General features: G+C 35.1%; 1 protein-coding gene across 3 annotated transcripts; it reads right to left on the bottom strand.

The window, feature by feature from the left end:
- Positions 1 to 1,293: 1,293 nt before the first annotated feature.
- On the bottom strand, positions 1,294 to 17,505 carry LOC132151657 (microphthalmia-associated transcription factor-like). 3 transcript variants are annotated; one of them, XM_059559939.1, is made up of 10 exons: positions 17,415 to 17,505; positions 16,636 to 16,793; positions 4,873 to 5,076; positions 3,672 to 3,767; positions 3,426 to 3,543; positions 3,182 to 3,274; positions 2,621 to 2,677; positions 2,442 to 2,517; positions 2,146 to 2,293; positions 1,294 to 1,810 (listed from the first exon to the last, which is right to left on the bottom strand). In XM_059559939.1, the coding sequence occupies exons 3-10, from the start codon at positions 4,942 to 4,944 to the stop codon at positions 1,415 to 1,417; spliced, it is 1,056 nt and encodes a 351-aa protein (XP_059415922.1). In that variant the 5' UTR covers positions 4,945 to 5,076; positions 16,636 to 16,793; positions 17,415 to 17,505; the 3' UTR covers positions 1,294 to 1,414. The 3 variants fall into 3 exon arrangements, with proteins under 3 accessions (XP_059415922.1, XP_059415924.1, XP_059415921.1); XM_059559941.1 differs by lacking the exons at positions 16,636 to 16,793; positions 17,415 to 17,505 and adding an exon at positions 16,109 to 16,208; XM_059559938.1 differs by lacking the exons at positions 16,636 to 16,793; positions 17,415 to 17,505 and adding an exon at positions 5,469 to 5,605.
- Positions 17,506 to 24,807: the final 7,302 nt, after the last annotated feature.

The raw sequence follows: 24,807 nt of genomic DNA on the forward strand, positions 1-24,807 counted from the left end.
TAGAGATACCACATATAATTGTGATAAAAATGTGTATGTTTTTATCAATTTTATCAAAAATTTGACTTGATTTAGATTGTTGATTGTACATTTAAAATTCACTGGTTACTGACAAAAAACAATGCCTGAGTAAAAAATGTATATCTACCATGCTGTGCCAAAGTATAAACTGTACTGATAAAACAAGATTAATGTAAAACAAAAAAAAAATAGGGAAATTCCTTTTAGGATTGATCAACATACAGTACATTGCTCAAATCTATTCTACATTCTATATATCATATAGTAACATTGGTCTATCTTCTGCTTTTATTCACCAATTCATGTTACAAGACAGATCTTTGAAAATATGACACAGTGACACAGTATAAATCTAAAGTGTTCAAGATGTGTTCTCATGGTGGTATGACGAACAAACTTCATATCAGTAAAATATTTCAGTGAGTTATAGCTAAAGACTGGACATGTGTTTGATGTTGCTCTTAGTGTTGAAGAAAAGAATTGAATTGTGCAAGCCTAGACATGTTACTGGTAACTCCACCCCAAGAAGTTAAGTTGCATTTGTGGACAATATCATAGCTATATTTCATACTGTTCTAGAGAAATCCTTAATAAATCAACAAATTGTTAATACTGGTGACTCTAGTAAACTCCAACATGATAAAAAAAATTATATATATATATATAGTACAGACCAAAGGTTTGGACACACCTTCTCATTCAAAGAGTTTTCTTTATTTTCATGACTATGAAAATTATAGATTCACACTGAAGGCATCAGAACTATGAATTAACACATGTGGAATTATATATTGAATTATATACATAACAAAAAAGTGTGAAACAACTGAAAATATGTCATATTCTAGGTTCTTCAAAGTAGCCACCTTTTGCTTTGATTACTGCTTTGCACACTCTTGGCATTCTCTTGATGAGCTTCAAGAGGTAGTCACCTGAAATGGTCTTCCAACAGTCTTGAAGGAGTTCCCCGAGAGATTCTTAGCACTTGTTGGCCCTTTTGCCTTCTGTCTGTGGTCCAGCTCACCCCTAAACCATCTTGATTGGGTTCAGGTCCGGTGACTGTGGAGGCCAGGTCATCTGGCGCAGCACCCCATCACTCTCCTTCTTGGTCAAATAGCCCTTGATGCCTTCAGTGTGACTCTACAATTTTCATAGTCATGAAAATAAATAAAACTCTTTGAATGAGAAGGTGTGTCCAAACTTTTGTTCTGTACTGTATATATATATATATATATATATATATATATATATATATATATATATATACTGTACACTAGATATTCAAAAATACAAGAAAAGTACTGTAAGTAAATTTGCACTTGCACAGGTAACATATTATACAAAGTAACATTTAATCGTCTAATTTTGGTTCATCAAAAGTTTGTTCACAATGCTAAAAACCATTTTCATGTTCATCCATACTGCTGCTGCTGCTGCTGTTGGATGGGATGGGGGAGCCAGAGGACAACAGGGGGTCACTGCTGCCCACTGGAGACAGACTGTTGTCCATGAGCATGTCCTCCAGCTTGGTGGAGGCCTTGTTGGCACTGTCATAGACCCCTGGTTCCCCTTCCTCCGTGGAGCTATCGTTGTAGCTGATAGTGCCATTGTTGAGGTCCAGAGTGGTGGTACGGGACAGGTCAGGACTGGGCAGGTGTGGGTACAAATCGGATGTGCATTCCCCCATACCAGGCTCTTGTTTGATGGCTCGAGCCACCAGCTCAGTGGAATAAAGGCTGGGAGATGCTACAATGGCGAGTCCATGAGCACGGGCCTGCATCTCAAGCTCCTGGATGCAAACCAGAAATGACAAATATGTGCTTGAAAGGTTGTGTGTGTAAACAGTAGGGGTATTGTGAATCAAATGCCATGTGTCAAAATGAGGGAAATTCCCCATAATCAATTACTTGAGTGTAACTTTCGAATTTCATGCAGCTGAAGCACTGCGGATACTTTATAAGCTTTCAAAGCAATGTTACGCTTGGCCTTCTAATAAAAAAGTGTTTTGTCTTAGGGCATGTCGAAAACATACTTGTCCACAAAAACTGATCATGTGACTAGTTGCCGGGAGCTTTTAACCAATCACAGTATGTGTTGTGAGCTCTTGATTACTATTTGGTTTACCTGTATACGAAGCAGGAGATGTCTGTTGGCAAGTTCTAGTCTCTTTTGTCTGTTTTCCAGCTCTTTTGCTTTATGCTGCTCTTTCTGCAGTCTCCTAATATAATCCACTGAAGCTTTCAGGATGGTGCCCTTATTCCACCTCATGTCTCTGCAAAAACGAGATCCAGACGGTTATGCTGTAACTACTAAATGTATACATATTGGTATAAATTGGCTGAATATATAAATACAGTGTATATATATGTTATTGTAAACCAATGTTTTTTTTTATTTGAATATTAATTTTTGAGACTTACGGATCATTTGACTTGGGAATTAATGTCCCCAGCTCCTTAATTCTATCATTTATATTAAAACGCCGCCTCCTTTCAACTGCATGGATGGAAAAACCAATAAAGATTAGACATTATTATTATTAATATTATATTCTGTTATTAAAAAAAATTCATGTATACAAAGTAATGATCAGACTTACTGAGGTTGTGGTTGTCTTTCTTTTGTCTCTCTTTTGCAAAGGCTCTGACCTCTGCTCCTGAAATGAGTAATTATGTTAACTGAAACAACTTTCTTCTTAATTAATTAATAAACTTCACAGTTTTAACATCAAAGCTATAAGTCTTTCTATTACAGAGTTCACATTTTCATCCCTAGTGAACCAATGTATTCTAATCTGTTGCTATGTGCTAGAAAATTTTCAATTAAATGTAAAAATGTCAGTATTTAAAAACTAAAAATTTCTAAATGAAGTACAAATGTGTGAGTTTGTATGGAGCATGTTTACCAATCAAGTGTCCATATTGTGTGCAATTACTTTCTATATCAAATACACAGGCAATTTTTACACATGCTAACTGTGCATTTTGCTTGAAAATAATTTTTCTTTACTTAATATGTATGTAAATGTAATTTCAAATGTAAAACTTGTTGACACAGATTAGGCAATTAAATAATATGTTCTAGATATAAAATGAAAAAAAACAAAAAAACACTTCATTCATGCTTAGAGCCTTCAAAGGCCGAGGAAATGGAAACATACCTACTGGAAAGCCTTCAGGCCTTTGATAAGTGTCAAACTTGCCACATGATCCAGGCTTGTCCATTATGTGCATCATGCCAGGTGCTGGGGTAACTATTTGATACAATATATCTGACATTGATATTGTGCATTCGGAACTGCACACAATATGGATACTTTTACTATTCCTAAGAATGGTGGGTTTTGGCATGGTAACCAAAAGTCATTATAAACATTAATTATAGTTAAGATAATGTCATTTTACCAGATAATTCCCTTTTGATGGCAGGTAGGTTAGATGAGCAGGGGCTGTTAATGGTAAGCCCAGCTGGAGAAAGAGCATGATTGTTGTACATGTCCATCAGGTTTGCAGAAACTGGAATCTGAAAAATGATCGACCATATCCACAAATATTTCAGTGCATGTGTTGACTGTTCAGGTGCTTATTTGAATCTTAAACATAGCAAATGTGCATGATCCTACAATCCTGATCATATATTAGGTCCTTTACCGTATTAGTCATTTGAAGTCCTGCATCCATAAATCCTAGAATGTCATCATTGTAGCTTGATTCCAAACCTATGATGTCTTCAATTACATCATCCATCTGTGACAATTCCAATATAATATAAAACAAGAGCATAATGTGTTGACATCACCTTCTAATTTTAGTGCTTTAATGTTAGTAATGAAGTCATAACCTGGCTAATAAGAAATGCTAAATCAATAAGATAGTTGACTATTAAAACAATGAAAGATTACCATACACTACATTACCATACATGAATAATTTCTTAGAACTTCTATGCTTTTTTTCCCAGCTGACACCTTTTACTTTCCTAGAAACCCCTACAGCACTTATGTACTTAAGATCAAAGACTATAGTGTGGCATCATCAATCTCTCACATATTCTTTGAAGAGACAGTGAGAAATTTTCAGTTGTGCAACCTACACAACTTTTTTTTTTTTTTTTTTTTTACATCTAATAGGCCTCAGCATGCAGTTACTTAATACTCATAACAATTTTCATCCTTGATAGAGTTACGTACATCACCATTCAAAAGTTTGGTCAGGGATTTTTAAGAAAATAATACTTTTATTCAGCAAGTGGCAGTAAGGGCATTTATAATGTTACAAAATATTTATAATTTCCTATCTATTTGTAAATGCTTTTTTATTTGTAAATGTTTCATTATTCATTAAAGTATAATGAAAAAAATGTATTAAGGTTTCCACAAAAATATGACATAAATATAATAACTACAATTATAAGAAATTTTTCTTGAGCACTAAATCAGCATATTATGATTTCTCAAGGAACATTTGACACTGAAGACGTGAGAAATCATGCTAAAAATAAAGCTTTTCCATCACATGAATAAATTAATTTTAAAATAAAAAAGTTCATGGAAATTGTTTGTGCTATATTGTTTATCAAAAAATGTAGCCTTTGTGAGCTTAGTAAACCTTTGAAACTTTTGAAAGGTAGAGTATATAAAAATATTTGTAATAAGAAAAATATCCAAAACTTCTGAAAACTTGGTAAAACATAAATCATCTGGAGAGGCATTCTTGTTTTCCCTTTTCCTTATTTGTCTATGGACATTATTCACACACATTTAAAAAAAACTAAGCTGCGTAGGAATCCTGTCACAGTATTTACCATATTTTGACACTATAATTTGGCAAAATATATTATTTGACAGTCTACCTCTTTCTCACAGTTGAGGGTGAGAAGGGCCATAGGGCTATTAGGACCACTGGCTCCTGGTCCAGGGGGCATGCCGTGCTCTGTGGGCTGGCTGGGCTGTGGGCTTAACTTGGCTCCCAGTGCACTGGACAGGTAATGCTTCACCTGCTGCCTCTGGGTCTGTTGGATGTGGTACTTGGAGGGGCTCTCCAGGTGGGTTTGCACCTGAGTCACAAACAGAGAGGTGATGCCAATATGGTTAGACAGACATTCAGATACTAATACAGATATTAATACTGTGTGTTATCTGCACATATAATTAATTTCTATTTTGCAAAGAAAATTATATTTTTTTTATAGAATAAAATATTAGGACTAAATGCATTGCATACATTAAAATAATTGTATAATTGCTCTGTGTATAAATACTGCAAACATGCAAAGAAAAAAGACAAAATGCACAGGCTTGCCTATGAGTCTGATAATTTTTTTAAGGAAACACACTAGTCTGATTAGAAACAAAAAACAAACAAAAAAAAACAGTTAACAAATGTAATCAATGCCGCAAAATGTTAAACTATTTCTGTTCTAGATAAATAAATATATGCTCATCTCACCTGGTAGTGATTGTACTCTAGCATCTCCAACATGTTAAACTTAAAAATGTTAGCTTAAAAAATATTCCCTTTGTGTATTCAGTTTATGATGTGCAAAAATGGACTAGTCGGTTTGTCCAGTTGAAGATATCAATGCCAAAGAAAGGACTGAAGATGTATTTAAGGGGCTGGGAGGGGATTGCTGTTCTCATATTGTTTTTTTTACCAAAACGATGAATTTATGCCTTTATAGAGTTCATTTGACGTCACCAGTCCATTTCCACAATAGTCCCATTGAAAAGATGGGTTACTAGTGTCTAAACTGAAATTAGCTTACGGCTAACTAACGTTTCATGTTTAGTTCCACTCATCCTGCATAAAACATTGTTTGTTCTCAGCATCCGGCATACAATCACTGCCACTGTTAGTCTAAAAACAAGACAGTTTAAGTTGGAGTTATCTCTGAAATGTTGAAGGGGAAAGAAAGGAAAGAGAACTTTGTTGTCTGACGGGCCTTTTGTAATTGCATTTTTTTTAAAGTTGAAATATTGTGCACACGTATGTAAGTACGCACAAACAAACTCAAAGTCGTACAAATCATATCCAGTTGAACTACTGGTTTAGGACCTACAAAGGCATTACGAGGCAGTGTGTTCTGTTTTCTGTACATAGCTAAAGGCCTGTTTGATATTCATTATGTTATGAAAACAGTTATCCTTAAGCAACCACTTCTCAAAATGTTTTAGTAGCTCATTTTGGATTCATACATCTTCATAAAAATACAAAAAAGCTTGGAAAAGTATAAATGCTAACAACCATTAAAAAGGTCATATAAATAAATATACAAAATGTTCCAAAAATTGTTTAATCATCATTTACATTTTTTTTTTTGACTTTTGCATGCTTGCACAAAGCACATGTGTGCATGCATACATTAGATATCCAAGTGATCCAAATTGTTTATGCATCCCTATGACCTGCTCATAATAAGCATGGGATTTGTCCGATTAAAGATTAATATCCATTTCATGGAAGTGCCTCAGGTACTTTTCATTTCAAAATTTGAATCTGTTAAACCATAGAGCTGTTATTTAAAATCAATAAGAAATATAACTGCAAGCAGTGATTACTGGGGTCCAATCAGTTTAAGGGATTTATTGAATCTAAGCTGTTAGGAAATAGGCCTATTAGAAATTTTGGGCTGACATCACAATATCCACAATGAAGAATGTGTTAAAATATAATACTTCATACACAGTAGGCATACTTACACACAGACACACACACATTTTTGTAATTTTACATTTACATTTATTCATTTAGCAGACGCTTTTATCCAAAGCGACTTACAAATGAGGACAATGGAAGCAATCAAAAACAACAAAAGAGCTATGATATATAAGTGCTATAACAAGTCTCAGTTAGTACGTAGCAAGGGCTTTTAAATAATATAATTAATAGAAAGAAAACAGATAGAATAGAAAAAGAATTGAGCAAGCTAGAGTTAGGTCAATTAGGACAATTTTATAATAAATGAAAAGATTAGATTAGAAAGGTAGTTAGATTTTATTTAAGAACTGAATTAGAATAGAGAGTGCTAAAGTTAGAGGGTCAAATAAAATAATAATTTTAAATGTTATAACAGTATTTTATGTCTATATATAAATCCAAAAGCAACACCTGTAAAAATTACTATTTTTGTGAGCATGCTTGTTTAGAATGATATGATACATGAGTGGAAATTTGTGAATTGTGAATTGAGTGGAAACTTAATTTTGTAAAGTTTTTAGTTTTCTTTTAGGAGTTATAAGGCCTTTGGGTACAGTAGGTACAGACCATATCATTAAATGGACCTGTTACTATTGTACAAATGCAAAAGTTCATCATTGCTTTAATAATTATTGACCTAGAGACTCCAGAGTACTGTACTGCATTGATTTTATTGAATTTGAGTTGAAAACCAAGGACTAGTTCGCAAAAGTAGGTTTATTGAAGGGGTGTTTCACTGGGGTTTTTTTCTAGGCTTGATGGGGTGCAGTGTAACATGTGTTAATGAATCGTTTTAAAGGGGTGCTATTATGTTTTTTCACTTTTTCAACTTTAGTTAATAATAATCGCTTATCAGTTTGAGCCCGACTGAGAAGCAGAGGATATTATTGAAGAGGATCATGCAGAACCTGTGCGAGTATGGCTTTTAATGGAAAGCCGATGTTTTCTGTTTGTTGTTGTCTCATACTTTTAGATATGCTGTTATTTGTAAATGGGCAAATAACAGTTTGTCTGTTATTAATTCTGTCCATTCCTGCAGATTTGCTTTATTCAACACTTAGAAGATCATGCCCTTTCTTACGGAACATGCTGCACAACTCCTTGTTCATGCTCTTGTTCTGTCCAGGCTGGACTATTGCAATGCCCTCTTGGCAGGTCTTCCAGCCAGTTCTATCAAACATTTACAATTAATCCAGAACGGGGCAGCAAGATTCATTTTTAATGAGCGAAAAGATTACACGTCACACCTCTGTTTATCAGTTTGCACTGGCTTCCAATAGCTGCTCGCATAAAACTCAAGGCATTGATGTTTGCCTACAAAACCACCACTGGCTCTGCACCCCTTTACCTAAATTCATTACTTCAGGCTTATGTGCCCTCTAGAAGCTTGCGTTCTGCAAGTGAACGTCGCTTGATTGTGCCATCCCAAAGAAACACAAAATCACTTTTACAGACTTTTAAATTAAATGTTCCCTCCTGGTGGAATGACCTCCCCAACTCAATCTGGACAGCTGAGTCCTTAGCCATCTTCAATAATCGGCTTAAAACACATATCTTCCATCTTTATTTGACCCTCTAACTTTAAAACTCACTATTCTAATTCTATTCTTAAAAAAATATATAAAAATAAACTACCTATCTAATCTTTTTGTATTATATCTATTTTCTTTTCATTTATTATACAATAAAAAAGACCTCTAACAATAGGTTGATCTATTCTTTTCTATTCTATCTGTTTTCTATTTATTTATTATATTATTAAAAAGCCCTTGCTACGTGTACTGTGTTAACCTAACTGAGACTTGTTATAGCACTTATATATCATTGCTTTTTTGTTGTTTTTGATTGCTTCCATTGTCCTCATTTGTAAGTCGCTTTGGATAAAAGCATTTGCTAAATGACTGAATCATTTGCATAATGTGTGTGTGTTTATACATTCATTATTTAAAATGCACATACATTCTTATTTAAAAGTGGCCAGACATCATAAAATGAGTCACGTGTGGATTCTGTAGACAGCAGTGTCATCATACAAATTTAGTCAGGGCATATTAAAAATGCTATTCTTTTTCTTATAACATGAGGGAAAGTCTTTGAGCTTTTCTTTACTTCACTAGTACTATCATTCTTTGGTCTAAAAAATTGGGTTCAATAAAAAGTTCCTCCTGAAGAGAAGCTTTATTCTGTAAATGCCTACAGATACTGCATCTATGGAGAGATTCATAAATTCATAAATAGTTTTATCATCTTCCCACAGGATGGTTGAAGGATGTAACAGTCAATAGTCAACCTTGTCCTTGAGGAGCTGGTGACATTTTGTTGGGGACTTGAGGCTGCTAAAGTGCAGTTATGTCAGGTGCTGTTCATTAATAGACACATAGTAACACTATACATAAAGCCACAATTAAATACATTAAAATTATTATAAACACTTATTATTATTTAATTATTATTTTGTAAATGTTTTAATCATTCATTTTTTAATCTAAACTGAAATATGTTATTAATCAATTGAATCCAAATTGTATTGGAGCTTGCAGAAATAAAATAAAATATAATAATAAAATAACAGATGATATACACTTATATAATCTATATATACAGGCCTATGTGTGTGTGTAACACAAATAAATTATTATAAAGAAGAAATGCAATGCAATTCTAAAGGTCTTGATTTGAATCTTTTTGAAGATCCATTGAAACGTCTACATAATAAAATAAATAAATAATCAACTCTTAATAAATTAATAAATCAACTCTTTAGAGCATTTTACTGCAAAAGGGTATGTCATCCTTCTTTAACAGCAAACTAGCAAAAGGTTATCAAACATAGAAGACGAAAGAACAAACAAGAAAGAAAAGAATAGAAAGAACTATTCATTGCACACTAAACTTTGCTGACAATAACTGATCTGTAGCCATAAGTTTATGGCAAATTTGAACTTTTATGTCAACTTAAAGACCATAAAGCATCAGTTAAGGGGGCAAAGTTCAGACAACTTATGTAGTGGTGAAAGTGTGGAGAAAAGATCTGAACGGCACACAAAATGTGCATGACCAACATCCAGCTCATTTAAGACAATAGACACTTTGTATGAATGAGAGAGCATTTGTGAAAATGAAGTGCATTTATGAATGTGTGCAAGCTTGTACGATGCATGTGCAGATATGTCAAAGAAAACGTGAGTGTGTCTAATTAAAATATGTCACCAAGTGGTATTTATGTTAAGAAAACATTCATAATAACACTTTACATTCACAATACGTTTACATTATAAAACAGATATACTATAAAAAAAAAAATGCATTTAGACTAGGGCTGTCAGTTTAACACGGTAACTTAATTAATTCTTTTTGAAAAAAAATAACATTAAAATATTAGACCCCTAGACCTGTACATCATGTTACATTTCATACAATTCACTGTTGACAAACATGATGCAAGGCAACAACTCCATAAATGCAGTTATGCCCTACAATTCAAGATATTGTGCCAAAAAACGACCCGTATGAGTTTTTGTCTAATATTCATATCTCGATAATCGATATCATATGAGCAGCGAGAGCAATATCACACGAGTGATATATGCATGACTAGCAAGAGTGCAAATGTGATTTTATACAAAGTATTTAATATTGTGTGTTTTTGTACAGTTTTGCAAAAGAAAATATTACCTATAAAGCCACCGAAGAACTGTTGTGTGTCTGTGAGCAACATAGCAGTGTTTAATTTCTGAATGAATCCTTGTTTTAAACGAATCATGTGAACCAATGATTCAAAGACCCATTCACAGAGAGAACCATATGCTTAATTCCTGAACGAATAACTCATAACGACATTTAACGCCACCTGCTGGCAGTTTTAGTTTCTTTAAAAAGTAAAATAAATAAATGTTAAATGGATAATTCACCAAAAAATAAATACATTCTGTCATCATTTGCTCACCCTCATGTCGTTTCAAACCTGAATGACTTTCTTATGCACAGCATAAAATAAGGTATTTTGAAGACTACCAAAGCTGTTTTGGTTACCAGTGACTTTCATTGCATGAAAAAAAAACAAAGAAAAAAAACGTTTCTCAAATTATCTTCTTTTATGTCCCATATTATGTTATGCCATTGTAGCCTTATGTGTAATAAATTTAATGTGGAATGAAATAAAATATTTCTTTCAAAAGCTACTGTTACTATATGTGCTTATTAAACACAATAATGTCTTTAAATAATCTTTTGTGGGTATTTATGTAGCCAAATTTAATGCACCATGTAATTAATTAGATTAACATTTCTAATCAACTGACAGCCCTAATTTAGACACTTTCTGGTTGGACAAGATGTTCATAGATAATCTGTGAATTACACCTGACTTCACACATGCACCAAAAATTACCTTCGGATAAATTGATGAAAAGCGATGCCAATATAACATGGTTTAATATTTTGATATCTAATGCAATGAAACTCAAATATTATTGAGATGGCTTATATGTCCAAATATTTTAGGAGCTATTAAAATTGTGAGACAATCAATTTGCAAGTGTAGCTTGATAAAAATAATAATAATAATAATAAAAAAAGGACACAAATTATTTATTGCCTTCTTTGTGTGTGTGTGTGTGTGTGTGTGTGTGTGTGTGTTAGCTTTAAATGCAAGCCTGAGGGGTGTGAGTTAGCATTTGCCCTTAGTGAAGAGACATTCACGTTACACATCACGGGCCATGATGAAGACATGCAGCTCAAGAGGAGGGGTCTGAGACAAAAGAGCTTTTTCTCCGACCATATTCGTGCGGTGTGCTTTTGGGCCTATGGCAAGAGGCATTAACAAGAATGCAGCAGAGTCGGATCAGAATGGGTAACACTGGACTATTGACAACGGAATACAAAAATGCACTTGCTTAAATAACAGACAATACTGCTTATGTGTGCAGCTGGGCTATACTGTCCCAAGTCAAGTCTGATGTAAATTCATTAAAACTCCAAGACAGATTCGTTATGACAGTCGGTGGGCCAGGGCAAAACTGAATACACTGTATACCATAATGTGGGCGTTGAGAGCACAAATATTTGTCACGATGTCAGAGGTTGGAGAAGTCACACAGGCCAAAAACAAAATGAATGATGACTTTATATTAAGACAAATATAGAAATAAAAGGCAATTAGTCACTCTTATGAAACTGAATAATACACTGCTCACAAATCTAAGATTATCTGGCAGATCTGCAGAAAGACTTATGGCTAATAATGAGGACAAATATAAGTTCGGAGTCTCTTCATAGGCAAAAGATAGCTACATATTAGATCTATTAGATCTTTTGATTAACAATAGATTTAAAAAATGAAAAATAAAAAATGAATTTAAAAAGAATAAATTGGAGAGGAAAACTAAATCTATATAGAAACTCTGCGACTGTTCAAAATTGCCAAATATCCTCTAAATAGAGTATTTAAAAAAAACACAAAACCTTTGTTAGATGTTTTCTTTACTTTTCCATGACATATAACTGTGTGCAGGTGCTAGGAACATGTGTTATTTATAACTTAAATAACATAAGTGATGCCACTGTCTAAAAAAATCCCAATTAGGAAATGCACTACTGCAACTGCACTATTACAGAACATTTTTTACAAAGGCATTATTGTATATTAACACAATATGCTCTACAATACAGTGCAACATTTCCTAAACAAGAAAAGTAAACCAACAGTTTCTGAATGGCACACATTTTCTAACTAAAAGGGGGGAAATGTAAGAAATAATAAGAATTTAAAAAAAGAACTAGTAATCATACATATTGGCTACTGTATGTCTTTTATAAGATCACATTACTGTAATTACATTACGACCAAAAAAATAAGATGAAATTATGTGTAGTGTATGTCTCAGGGAAACTTTTTCAGCTTTACTGTGATACTCAAAGTTAGAAAAGTTGTTTGTTTGTTTTTTACTTTATATATTATTTACTTATATATTATTAAGCAGCCCTTTGCATGCGTCAGCTGTATCATCAAGCTTCATTAAAAACCCAAAACCTTTGAACGAACAATTGACACATCTCTATAAACCTGCCAGCAAACCAATACAAGCTATACTTCTCAGAGACCGGCCTCTTTTTTTCACAGAACAAAAGCCCTTTTTTGTTGTCTAGGTTTTGACAGAGTACAGCGCCTTAAGTCTCATCATCTCCTGAAGCTGGTATACAAAGCCGTAGTTGTATATGCATACGGACGAGTCCTGAAGCATCCCAGTCTGAAAGGTCATCCAAACCACCAATGAGAGAAGCAGACAACAGCAAGCCATTCGCACGTGGAGCTGAAATCTGATGGTATTTAAAGTCATCTGTTTTTGGAAAACATTTGCAGGGCTATCTTACTGGAGCAATAATTACAATGATAGCATGCAAGCTTTAATGCATTCTATTCAGTCACGTGAAGCTATGAGAACAGACCATTGTGTCACCAAGCAAAATGAAAGTCTTGCTGAGAAATTTTCTTACTTGCCTATTTTTACTAAATAAGATAATGAAGTTATCTAGAATTTTTTTTTATAAATACGCTCTACAATATATATATATATATATATATATATATATATATATATATATGCACTAGTTCCACAGTACAGCAAGCCTCTATAATGAATTGAACTTAGCAAAAAAAAATTGAATTGTGAGCTTATATTTCCACGTTGCTGGTCATGACGTTAAACCCTGTAGATAGGATCCTATCCTGTCACCATTTCAAAGAAGTCAGATTTTTTTCTTCAAAGAAATTTGAAGAATGAGAACAGCAGTCCTACTTATAAGCATTCTTGCTTGAATTAGTACTGAGTGTGTGTGTGGCAGAACTGTGTTTGCCTTTGTCTTCATATCTGAGCTGATTCCTTGCTTATTTCTGGTCAGGTCAGAGGTAATTCAGCTAATTAAGGGTTCACTCAATCTCTGGTCAAACCCATCTGAGCTTAATGATTTCACTTTTCTGCTTCAGCAGTCTCTGCCTGGTACCTCACAAAAAAAGTCTGCCTTGTGGAGACATGGACTAATCTATACTGTATGTAATGGCACTAATGTGTGTGTCCTTAACCATATTTTGGGGACAAATTTGACCCCCCCCCCCAAATTACATAATAAACAGTTTTAGGATAACTACCTCTATTTTAAGTGTATGAAAACAATGCAATGTCCATACACACACACACACACACACACACACATATATATATATATATATATGTATATGTTATATATATATATATATATATATATATATATATATATAGTTTTATATATATGTATATATACAACCCGAATTCCGGAAAAGTTGGGACGTTTTTTAAATTTTAATAAAATGTAAACTAAAGGAATTTCAAATCACATGAGACAATATTTTATTCACAATAGAACATAGATAACGTAGCAAATGTTTAAACTGAGAAATGTTACACTTTTATCCACTTAATTAGCTCATTTAAAATTTAATGCCTGCTACAGGTCTCAAAAAAGTTGGCACGGGGGCAACAAATGGCTAAAGAAGCAAGCAGTTTTGAAAAGATTCAGCTGGGAGAACATCTAGTGATTAATTAAGTTAATTGATATCAGGTCTGTAACATGATTAGCTATAAAAGCTTTGTCTTAGAGAAGCAGAGTCTCTCAGAAGTAAAGATGGGCAGAGGCTCTCCAATCTGTGAAAGACTGCGTAAAAAAAATGTGGAAAACTTTAAAAACAATGTTCCTCAACGTCAAATTGCAAATGCTTTGCAAATCTCATCATCTACAGTGCATAACATCATCAAAAGATTCAGAGAAACTGGAGAAATCTCTGTGCGTAAGGGACAAGGCCGGAGACCTTTATTGGATGCCCGTGGTCTTCGGGCTCTCAGACGACACTGCATCACTCATCGGCATGATTGTGTCAATGACATTACTAAATGGGCCCAGGAATACTTTCAGAAACCACTGTTGGTAAACACAATTCGCCGTGCCATCAGCAGATGCCAACTAAAGCTCTATCATGCAAAAAGGAAGCCATATGTGAACATGGTCCAGAAGCGCCGTCGTGTCCTGTGGGCCAAGGCTCATTTAAAATGGACTATTTCAAAGTGGAATAGTGTTTTATGGTCAGACGAGTCCAAATTTGACATTCTTGTTGGAAATCACGGACGCCGTGTCCTCCGGGCTAAAGAGGAGGGAGACCTTCCAGCATGTTATCAGCGTTCAGTTCAAAAGCCAGCATCTCTGATGGTATGGGGGTGCATAAGTGCATACGGTATGGGCAGCTTGCATGTTTTGGAAGGCTCTGTGAATGCTGAAAGGTATATAAAGGTTTTAGAGCAACATATGCTTCACTCCAAACAACGTCTATTTCAGGGAAGGCCTTGTTTATTTCAGCAGGACAATGCAAAACCACATACTGCAGCTATAACAACAGCATGGCTTCGTCGTAGAAGAGTCCGGGTGCTAACCTGGCCTGCCTGCAGTCCAGATCTTTCACCTATAGAGAACATTTGGCGCATCATTAAATGAAAAATACGTCAAAGACGACAACGAACTCTTCAGCAGCTGGAAATCTATATAAGGCAAGAATTGGACCAAATTCCAACAGCAAAACTCCAGCAACTCATAGCCTCAATGCCCAGACGTCTTCAAACTGTTTTGAAAAGAAAAGGAGATGCTAGACCATGGTAAACATGCCCCGTCCCAACTATTTTGAGACCTGTAGCAGAAATCAAAATTGAAATGAGCTCATTTTGTTCATAAAATTGTAAACTTTCTCAGTTTAAACATTTGCTATGTTATCTATGTTCTATTGTGAATAAAATATTGGCTCATGTGATTTGAAAGTCTTTTAGTTTTCATTTTATTAAAATTTAAAAAACGTCCCAACTTTTCCGGAATTCGGGTTGTATATATATATATATATATATATATATATATATATATATATATATATATATATATATATATATATATATATATATTAATATATATATATATATATTAATATATATATATATATATATATATATATATATATATATATATATATATATATATATATATATATATATATATATATATATATATAATTATACAAATAAATAGACTCCTCATTACAAGGCCAAGATAATGTTTCTAACATGAGCATTCAATTGAGAAAACACAAGCACACAGAAGTGTCTTCAAAATGTAAAAGGTTGTCAAAAAATATGAAAATGCATTTCAAATTAAACATTTAAAAAAAAAAATGAATGTAATTCTAGTATACTTTGAATTCACCATTTTCACAACCTTAAAAATTAGAAACTAATCGTGTACCGCAAAATGTGCTATTGACAAAATAATACACAATCAATATAGTATATTTTCCACAAATGTACATAATTAGAAATCCTTACCAGATACTTTCAGCTAGTTCCTTTCTGTCAGAAGGGTCTTTTTTGCCGCCAATGAAACTACTTTGTGTGTCTGTGCATGAGATTCACACTATCCCCTTCTAAAGTCCACTCCAACCAACCAGAAATCAAAGCCATGCAAATACGTCAGTGTAGTGGAGCAAATAGGATTAAATATTTTGAACGCCAAAAGTCTGGAAACGCAGCACAAATTAGGAGAGGAATTCACTGAGTACAGATTATCCCCCATTTGGATTTAACACAGTTTAGTCTTTAACACCAGTATTTTTTAGCCTAAAAGACACAGTCCATGGAATTTTCTCTGGAGGCCGAGATCCAACAACTGGGATCGTCACAAAAATCCAGTGGAATATAGTACCAATGTATCTCAGAGATCGAGGAAGTAACCTTTTGTTAGTTTAATCATGTCCATGTTACAAAATGAACAACTTAATAGGAATTTTTTAATTTAAAAGTCTCACATGCACAATGGTCAAAATAATCAACTGTATATCTATTGAAGACCTCACCTTTAGTCCTTCTACGGTGAGTCAGTTGTCCAGGGTTGGGGTTTATCTGGTGGGCACTCTAACACAAAGTTCCTTTGGCCCCCTGATGGTCTGGTTCATGTTTCTTCTCAAGAATCTGTTCTTAGCATCATCCACAGATGAGTAGATTGGTGACGGCACTGTCGATGAGATATACATGCATACATGAGTAGATATGATGGATCGAATGTACAATGATCATACATAGACCCAAGATAATGAACACACGAATACCAAAAATGCACGTGGCATAGAAAAACATGGCACATTTACTTACTCTGAACTTTGAGAATCATAATAGGGTGATTATGTGAATGACAAAAATGAGTACATTGGAAAATATGACAAAAAGGTGGCACAGCTGCATCCACAAGGAAGTGGCAAGAGGAACTTATAGACGCAGACAAGTTACAAAAAGGAAAATCCTTGTCTATATACACTGCAATTAAAATAAACAGTGTCTAAAAACATCCCTGATGTAACATAAGCTGTTAATAATTAGAAGCAAAACTGTTCATTAATGTATGATGTGCTTGTGACCACAACATTTAAATTTAAATGTCAAGCAACTGTCAGTGCTGTCTAGATTCAGTTCATTCAAATGACTCATTCAGAGTCCAAAACAGTTAAGATTATACAAATTAAACTAGACAGTTTAAAGCCATAATTAAATTGATTAAACAAACATGCAATCATAAAAGATTAAGTTCAATATATAGTGATTAGGCTATTTGGTTAAGGAAAATATAAACATACTGTACCATCACACTCTTGCCACTCGGTAAAATGTGTGAACAAATGACTAAATTCAAGGCTGGCCTTGACCTGATGAGTCAACATCCTTTCAAAGATGTTTCTAAAAGTCTTGAACAACTCAGCACAGCATAAAATAAAAATGAAACTATTGAAGTTTTAATGTTTTGGAACGTTTATAAAGCTGGAGAAATGATCTAACATTAATGAAGAGGCAACATACAAAAATATAAAAAGAGGAACTCTTACCTATTGGCAAACACTGAATTTGTTTGTAACATGCACAAACTTATTTAACTGGTTTGGTAAAATGAGGACAAGTGCATGAAAAACCAATGGAACCTGTCTGAACAACCTGTCAAAAACAAACTATTTGCATCACATCTAACTGTACTGTACAATACTCAGGAGTGGAAAATTCCAACAGTGGTTTTTCTGAGTACTCTCTGTCAGAGACATGTGAAACAGGAAAGATGGAAACATGACTTGTGTATCCAGACTTTAAATATAGCTGTAAATGTGCCCATTTCTGTGACAGGTTGCTGCATGTTCTTTCACCTCCCTGAATATTATAAAGCCAGACATTAGCACTGCACCAGAGAAATGCTGCGGTGAAAAAACATTGAAAAACAAATCGTGAAAAACATTTTATGGAATGATACTGCTTTGGAAAGCATATAGCATGAATATAATAATATTTTTTATTGCAAATCTATTTTGATATTTCAATGAATAATTAGATCATTTATTAAAAGAAACTAAGTTTTATATTATATAGTTTTACATATTAGTTTGTTTAAATTTTATTCAAATACTTATGCTCCACATTTTTCAGTTATGAGCAGTAAAACATACAGGTACCTAATTCCAACCCATAATATTGCAGGAACTTTGACATATTTTTTTACACTGAGATTCCAGCTTTCAGGTTTTTTTTTTTTTTTTGTACCATAGGACTTTTTACAGTGAGGAAATTTTACAAAGCTTTTGACATCAAAATGACAAATGTTGGACTTTCTGACTTTCTGACCTCAGGCAGTACGGGTCGGCAGCAACACATCCAGCACCATCACACTACACTGGGGCCCCCAAGGATGTGTGCTGAGCCCCCTCCTCTTCACTCTGCTGACCCATGACTGCACACCGTCACACAACTCCAACCTCTTCATTAAGTTTGCAGATGAAACGACTCTGGTGGGTCACATTAGCAACAAAGATGAGACAAACTACAGGAGTGAGGTGAGCTGCCTGGCCAATAGGTGCAGTGACAACAATCTCTCTCTGAACGTGGAGAAGACGAAGGAGATTGTTGTAGACTTCAGGAGAGCACTCACTCAGCACGTTCCTGGGTGTGCACATCACAGAGGACTTCTCCTGCACTGGCCAAGAAATCACAACAGCTTCTCTTCTTCCTCCACAAACTGAGCAGAGCCAGAGCCCCATCCCCCATCATGTACACCTTCTACAGAGGCACCATCGAGAGCATTCTGACGAGCTGCATCACTGTGTGGTACGGCGCCTGCAACGCGTCCTGCCGAAAGACTCTGCAACGCATAGTGAGAGCAGCTGAGAAGATCATTGGTGTCTCTCTCCCCTCCCTCCAGGAAATTTATGGAACCCGTCTCACCTGCAAAGCCCTCTGCATCGCAGGTGATCCCACTCACCCATCACACAGCTTCTTCAGTCTGCCATCAGGGAGGAGACTGCAGAGTCTCCAGGCCAGGACCAGCAGACTGAAGGACAGCTTCATCCACCAGGCTGTCAGGAAGCTGAACTCCCTCCCGAACCTTTAATTTTATTATATGCCTTTATTTACATTCCCTTACTGTATAGTTGTATCTACATTTTATATTTGATCTAGATTTTTAGGCTTTAACGTTAATGTTATCTGTATGCACCGGGGTATGAGAGTAACGCAATTTCGATTATCTGTATGTATGTACTGTACATGTGGAAATTGACAATAAAGCAGACTTGACTTGACTTGAAATGATGAACTGTGTATGATATAAGTGCTTATTCACTTTTCTTACATGAGCAATGAAGGCATCTCTCTTCAGGGCTGTGTGGAACATGTCTTATCAACAACCAAACCTAATGCCAAAATTCATAACACTGTTACAAAACCTTCACTTATCCAGAGGGACAGATATAGCATAGAAACACCTGAAAAACATGTGAGCAACCGAGGTGACTGAGTTCAGATATGTTACAAACAGCCTCCAGGAAAATACCTCTCGAATGAAACTGTGCTTTCTCAAGCTGAGAGCAGTGCTCCCAGTCCGCAAGCTACTTGCAGACTAGCCTTAAAGATAGAGCATGTTAATCAAAAAAAAAAAAAAAGGAAATCAATAAAAACATTTACATTCACATCAAGAATGAAAACTATAAACCCAAATACTTGAGTACAATTACTTGAGAAGGGTGGATTCAAGGCCTGGGAAATTTTGAATAAATGCCAATAATATAATAAAATACAAGGAACAAGAATTGGATTGTAATTCATCTTTAATTGTGCAATACCATTTGAAACACTTAAGATTGTTCAAATGGATTTTACCATTTAATTCAGCTCTTGGGAGTTCTGGGGTACAACATTTAAAATATTCTACTGCGAATGAAATACTTCCAGGAAACCAAGAGAAGGACTCACCAATCTTTTTGTGCATGTTAGAGATCTATCTACTTAAACATTTGTGACACAAAAACAGCTGGTCTTTAGCCTGTCCAAAAGATGGTCACCTGCTCCACATACACGCCCCCATCATCTTCAGGCAACCAAAAATAAATAAATAAATAAAAATTTGAAATGCCCAAAATGTCTAGGATTCTGCTTTTGCTTTCTATAGTCGCCATTCATTGTGTGCCCTGTTTTCTTAATCTCGTTCCCGCTAAATTTTTGACCATTACTGCCCACTTTTTTGTATCAAGTATCAATTTCTATTTCACGATCATGCATGCTTCTGGGTAAAGGAAGCACATCTTACAAGATAAGATATATATCAATGAGCTCAGGATCTGTTGAACAGCCAATCTTCCAACATGATCTTGTCAGTCTGTGAAATCTGACTCCTGCAGCTCATGTTGGTGTTACGTATAGGGGAGCGTGAAGACAGGGTTGGATCCAAATGCAGCTTTATTAAATCAGTGTAGCTGAACAAGTAGGGTCAAACACAGGCAAAACAGGTATAGACAGGGTGAGACAAAAGAGTATTCCAATAAACAGGCACTGGTCATGGGAGGCAGCAAATAGTCCAGGTCAAACAGTCCAAGGTCAAAACACAAGCCAAGGCAAGGCAAGAAAACATATGAACACTCACTATGTAGCATACACAAACAATACTTCGCACTGAGTGTGTGTGTGTGTGTGTGTGTGTGTGTGAGCAACCTTATAATGTATAAGTCACTAAATGACCTAGGACCAAAATATATTTCAGATATGCTCACTGAATATAAGCCTAACAGACCACTCAGATCATTAGGATCGAGTCAGTTAGAAATACCAAGGGTTCACACAAAACAAGGGGAGTCCGCCTTTAGTTACTATGCCGCCCGCAGTTGGAATCAGCTTCCAGAAGAGATCAGATGTGCTAAAACACTAGTCACATTTAAATCTAGACTCAAAACCCATCTGTTTAGCTGTGCATTTATTGAATGAGCACTGTGCAATGTCCGAACTGATTGTCACAGCTTTTTTTATTTTATTTTATGTAAAATCATTTTCTAACTGTTTTAAATTCATTTTAAATAAGTAATTTTTTTATAATTTTAAAAGTTTTAAAATTGCTTGTTTTATTCTTGTTATAATTTTTTTTATTATTATTTTACTTTCTTTTACGTAAAGCACTTTGAATTACCATTGTGTACGAAATGTGCTATAGAAATAAACTTGCCTTGCCTTGCCTTATAGGCAGTTTCATCGGGCACACGCACCTGGCCCATATGAGGTTCCATTTGTGCCAAAATTATGTCGTCATGCTGTCTGTCTATGCTATGTTTCGTCTCAACTTACTCCTGTCATCTGTCCTTGTCGTTTGACTGTGTCATCTTGCGTGTCAATGCTGCATGTGTCATGACTATGTGTTTTTTCATTCTGTCGTTAGCCTCTGTCGTTACTATGTGTCGTCTTCCATGTCGTTACTATGCGTCGTTTCCCTCTGTCATTACTATGTGTCATCTTCCATGTCTATGCTATGCGTCGTTACTATGCGTCGTTTCATACATACATGACTCTCGAAATGCATGTTCTCTTCCCTACATAACTTAATTAGTGTAACATTTGAATAAAACTGCTCAAATATAATATATCAGACACTGCTTACCTCATTTTGCCATCAATCAACCATTATATACCACTTCCTCTGAACGGCGTGCGTGTGACGTCACATGGGGCAGGGCAACGCGATACTCCACCTGAGTCTGTTTTGTCTGATGCCTAATTGTATGAGACCTGACACCTGTCTTCGTTTTTCCTGAGACCTAAAGCTTTTCATTCCGAGGCGCGATGCCGTTTTGTCCGATGACTGAAGCCTATTAGTCTGAGGCATGACGCCTTTTCATTTAATGACTGAGGTCTGAGGATGTCCTAAAATGTACACCGTGTCGTCTTCCATGTCGACACATAGTAACGACAGAGGGAAACGACGCATAGCAACGACGCATAGCATAGACATAGAAGACGACACATGGTAACGACAGAGGGAAACGACGCATAGCAACGACGTATAGCATAGACATGGAAGACTACACATAGTAACGACAGAGGGAAACAACGCATAGTAACGACATGGAAGATGACACATAGTAACGACAGAGGGAAACGACGCATAGTAACGACAGAATTAAAAAAACACATAGTCATGACACATGCAGCATTGACACGCAAGACGACACGGTCAAGGACAGATGACATTAGTAAGTTGAGGCGACACATAGGATAGACAGACAGCATGTCGACATAATTTTGGCACAAATGGAACCTCATAGGCCCAAAGTTAATTTCTTGTCTGTGTTTGTTTATCAGTCTGGCTATGGCGACGTCTACAAACGCAGTTAAAGTTAAGGTGATGAGTAGACTGAAGTTGGGCTCAGGTGGTTGTGCTGTGGGATGTGTTTCCCATACATTTATTTATCTTTGGCACTCAATATCAATATCAATATCAAAGCTGACCGATTTTCCTAAAGGCTTCATTGAATAAACTTGAGCATGTATTATATAATTAAAAATCAAAACGAGGCACGGTGTTTTTTTATATATATCACAGTATTTCTGAAGGAAGACTATCTTTAAAAAGACAATTAAATTGTTGATGTCATTTTCTTTACATCTTGCATGTTATATGACTAAAAAAGCAGCGTTTATGTACAGCAGTTACTGGGGAATCTTCGGTTTCTCCCGCTTTAAAGCACCTCCTGCTGGCAGAGAATGAATTAGCATTTTCAGTAAATCTGATGTATGCAGCAAACATATTTTGTTTGTTATCAAAAATAATCTACTCTAGAGGGACTACTTAGCTGTTGTTATTAATCCTATTTGGAAGTTTACAGGAAGTTAAGTTAGTCACAAAAGCGTGCTTGCGCAATTTGTTTATGTTGTTGCTGTTGAAACGTGCTGCTGATGGAGAACAGTTGTGAGTGTAATTTGTTTCAGGTACGGGTTTGTGGGAAATGTAGTCCATGGTGAGAATTGACTGGTTTCGTGACAATTGGATGAAGGGTTGTCAAGTCCGCAATTTTTTCATGGAATCTGGCTACTTTTGAACTGTTGCCGTGGGATGATTTCTCTTGTGGGTTAAAGATTTGAATGGCCACTGGTAGGAAGCCTTTTAGCTGTGTTTATGATCAATGTGCATAACAGTGACTGTAAAATATTATAATATAGTGGTATTTTTTATTTTGTTTAATGTTTTTATATAGTAATAATATTAGAACATGTCCAGTTTAAGAGATGAACAATAATTATAGATAACATATATCAGCATGTTTATAATTATTTACATAACAAACAATAATTATTAAATAAATAATACTAGCACTGCCTTTTCTAAACTAACACAATATTTGACACAAGTTAAATCAGTCTTTTCAGCCTTTAATTAAATGTTTCTCCAGTAGATGGTGCTGAACATTTCTACCTGACCAGTCAGAGATGTTTTATCCACTAGATGGTAGTAAACAATAGCTTATCTTGAGGAAAAGGGAATAGAAATCCATTGTCTTTGCACAGGTCATTTTATTCTCTTATGATAGAGATATAAGAGAATATAATTTATTAGTTTCAACATTAATGCAGAGAATTTATGAATATATCCTTTATTAGGGAAATCATGTTTTTCTGAAGGCATCAAATTTGGTCCTGTAAGAGTACTTTATTTTATCTTATTGATAGTATGTCAGTAAATGGGTTCTTATTTTTTGCTGTTGTTATTGTTTTGATGTGAAACTAACAACTGCAAAGCCCCCTCCCCTCCATTTTCCTGCAATACTAGGCCTATTGTTTCTGTTTTTGAGAGCTTTTCTGTTGTTTTGAGGACTCACACTCCCCAATGCTTTTTGACTTATTGAAAAAAAAACTTACAAGCCTACATGCAGTTACACTTTTGACTTCAATCAGTATGAAGTTCAAGGTACCATGTCCTTCATCAGGGATGTCATAGGTCTTAACAAATATATGTTGTGAAAATGTCCATTCATTTGCTGTGATCGCTGAGGTGGAACTCTTCTCCAGTGACATGCCCAGAGAACTCATTAACCCATCTTACTGGATAATCAACTGAATCAGAATGGATGTGAGAGAGTGAGCAGGCATCGCAATGCCATCTAGCCATGTGTGAAATCACAGAGCTGGACAAGATGAGGTGGCAATCTCTCACACTCCTCCTTTTCTTTATCCAAGATAAGGGTCTAAGAAAAAAAAAAACTTTATTATGTATTTTATATAGAGATGGTTATACAGAACTTATTATTAACTGCACACACATATGAGAGGTGTAGGACATTGGATTGAACTTGTCATCATGATTATGAGTGGAAATTTTAATGTGTGGGAGCTTCCTTTCAAACAAAGGATAATTTGCTAAGTTAAAATTGTATATTTACAGTGTTCTTTGGACCCACCAAGTCAAATAAATGTAATTTGTGATTTATTTTTTTTGATGACAAACTAAGATTCTTCAATAAAGAAAAGAAACAACAACATTACTATGCTAAATATCCAAAATCATTTGGTAATATTTTGTATATCATGTGCATATAACTATTTCTGTGTACTCACTGACACTATACGTTTTTTTTATTATTGTTATTTTAGTTTGTTTTTTGCGCTCGCGTCAATGGCGCATCACCATGGCAACTTCAGAGGGGACTCCGTCTGCTCAGGCTGGACTGACTGAACGGAGGAGG

The sequence above is a fragment of the Carassius carassius genome, chromosome 10 (assembly GCF_963082965.1).
Source record: "Carassius carassius chromosome 10, fCarCar2.1, whole genome shotgun sequence".
Taxonomy (NCBI): Eukaryota; Metazoa; Chordata; class Actinopteri; order Cypriniformes; family Cyprinidae; genus Carassius; species Carassius carassius.

Bases quoted from the DNA above. Each gene is read 5' to 3' on its own strand.
- LOC132151657 (XM_059559938.1), bottom strand. From the start codon at position 5,501: ATGTTGGAGATGCTAGAGTACAATCACTACCAG. The intron at 2,678-3,181 runs GTATGTTTCCAT...TACTCATTTCAG, and splicing joins GCCTGAAGGCTTTCCAGTAG to GAGCAGAGGTCAGAGCCTTT. The intron at 2,518-2,620 runs GTAAGTCTGATC...CCATCCATGCAG, and splicing joins GAAAGACAACCACAACCTCA to TTGAAAGGAGGCGGCGTTTT.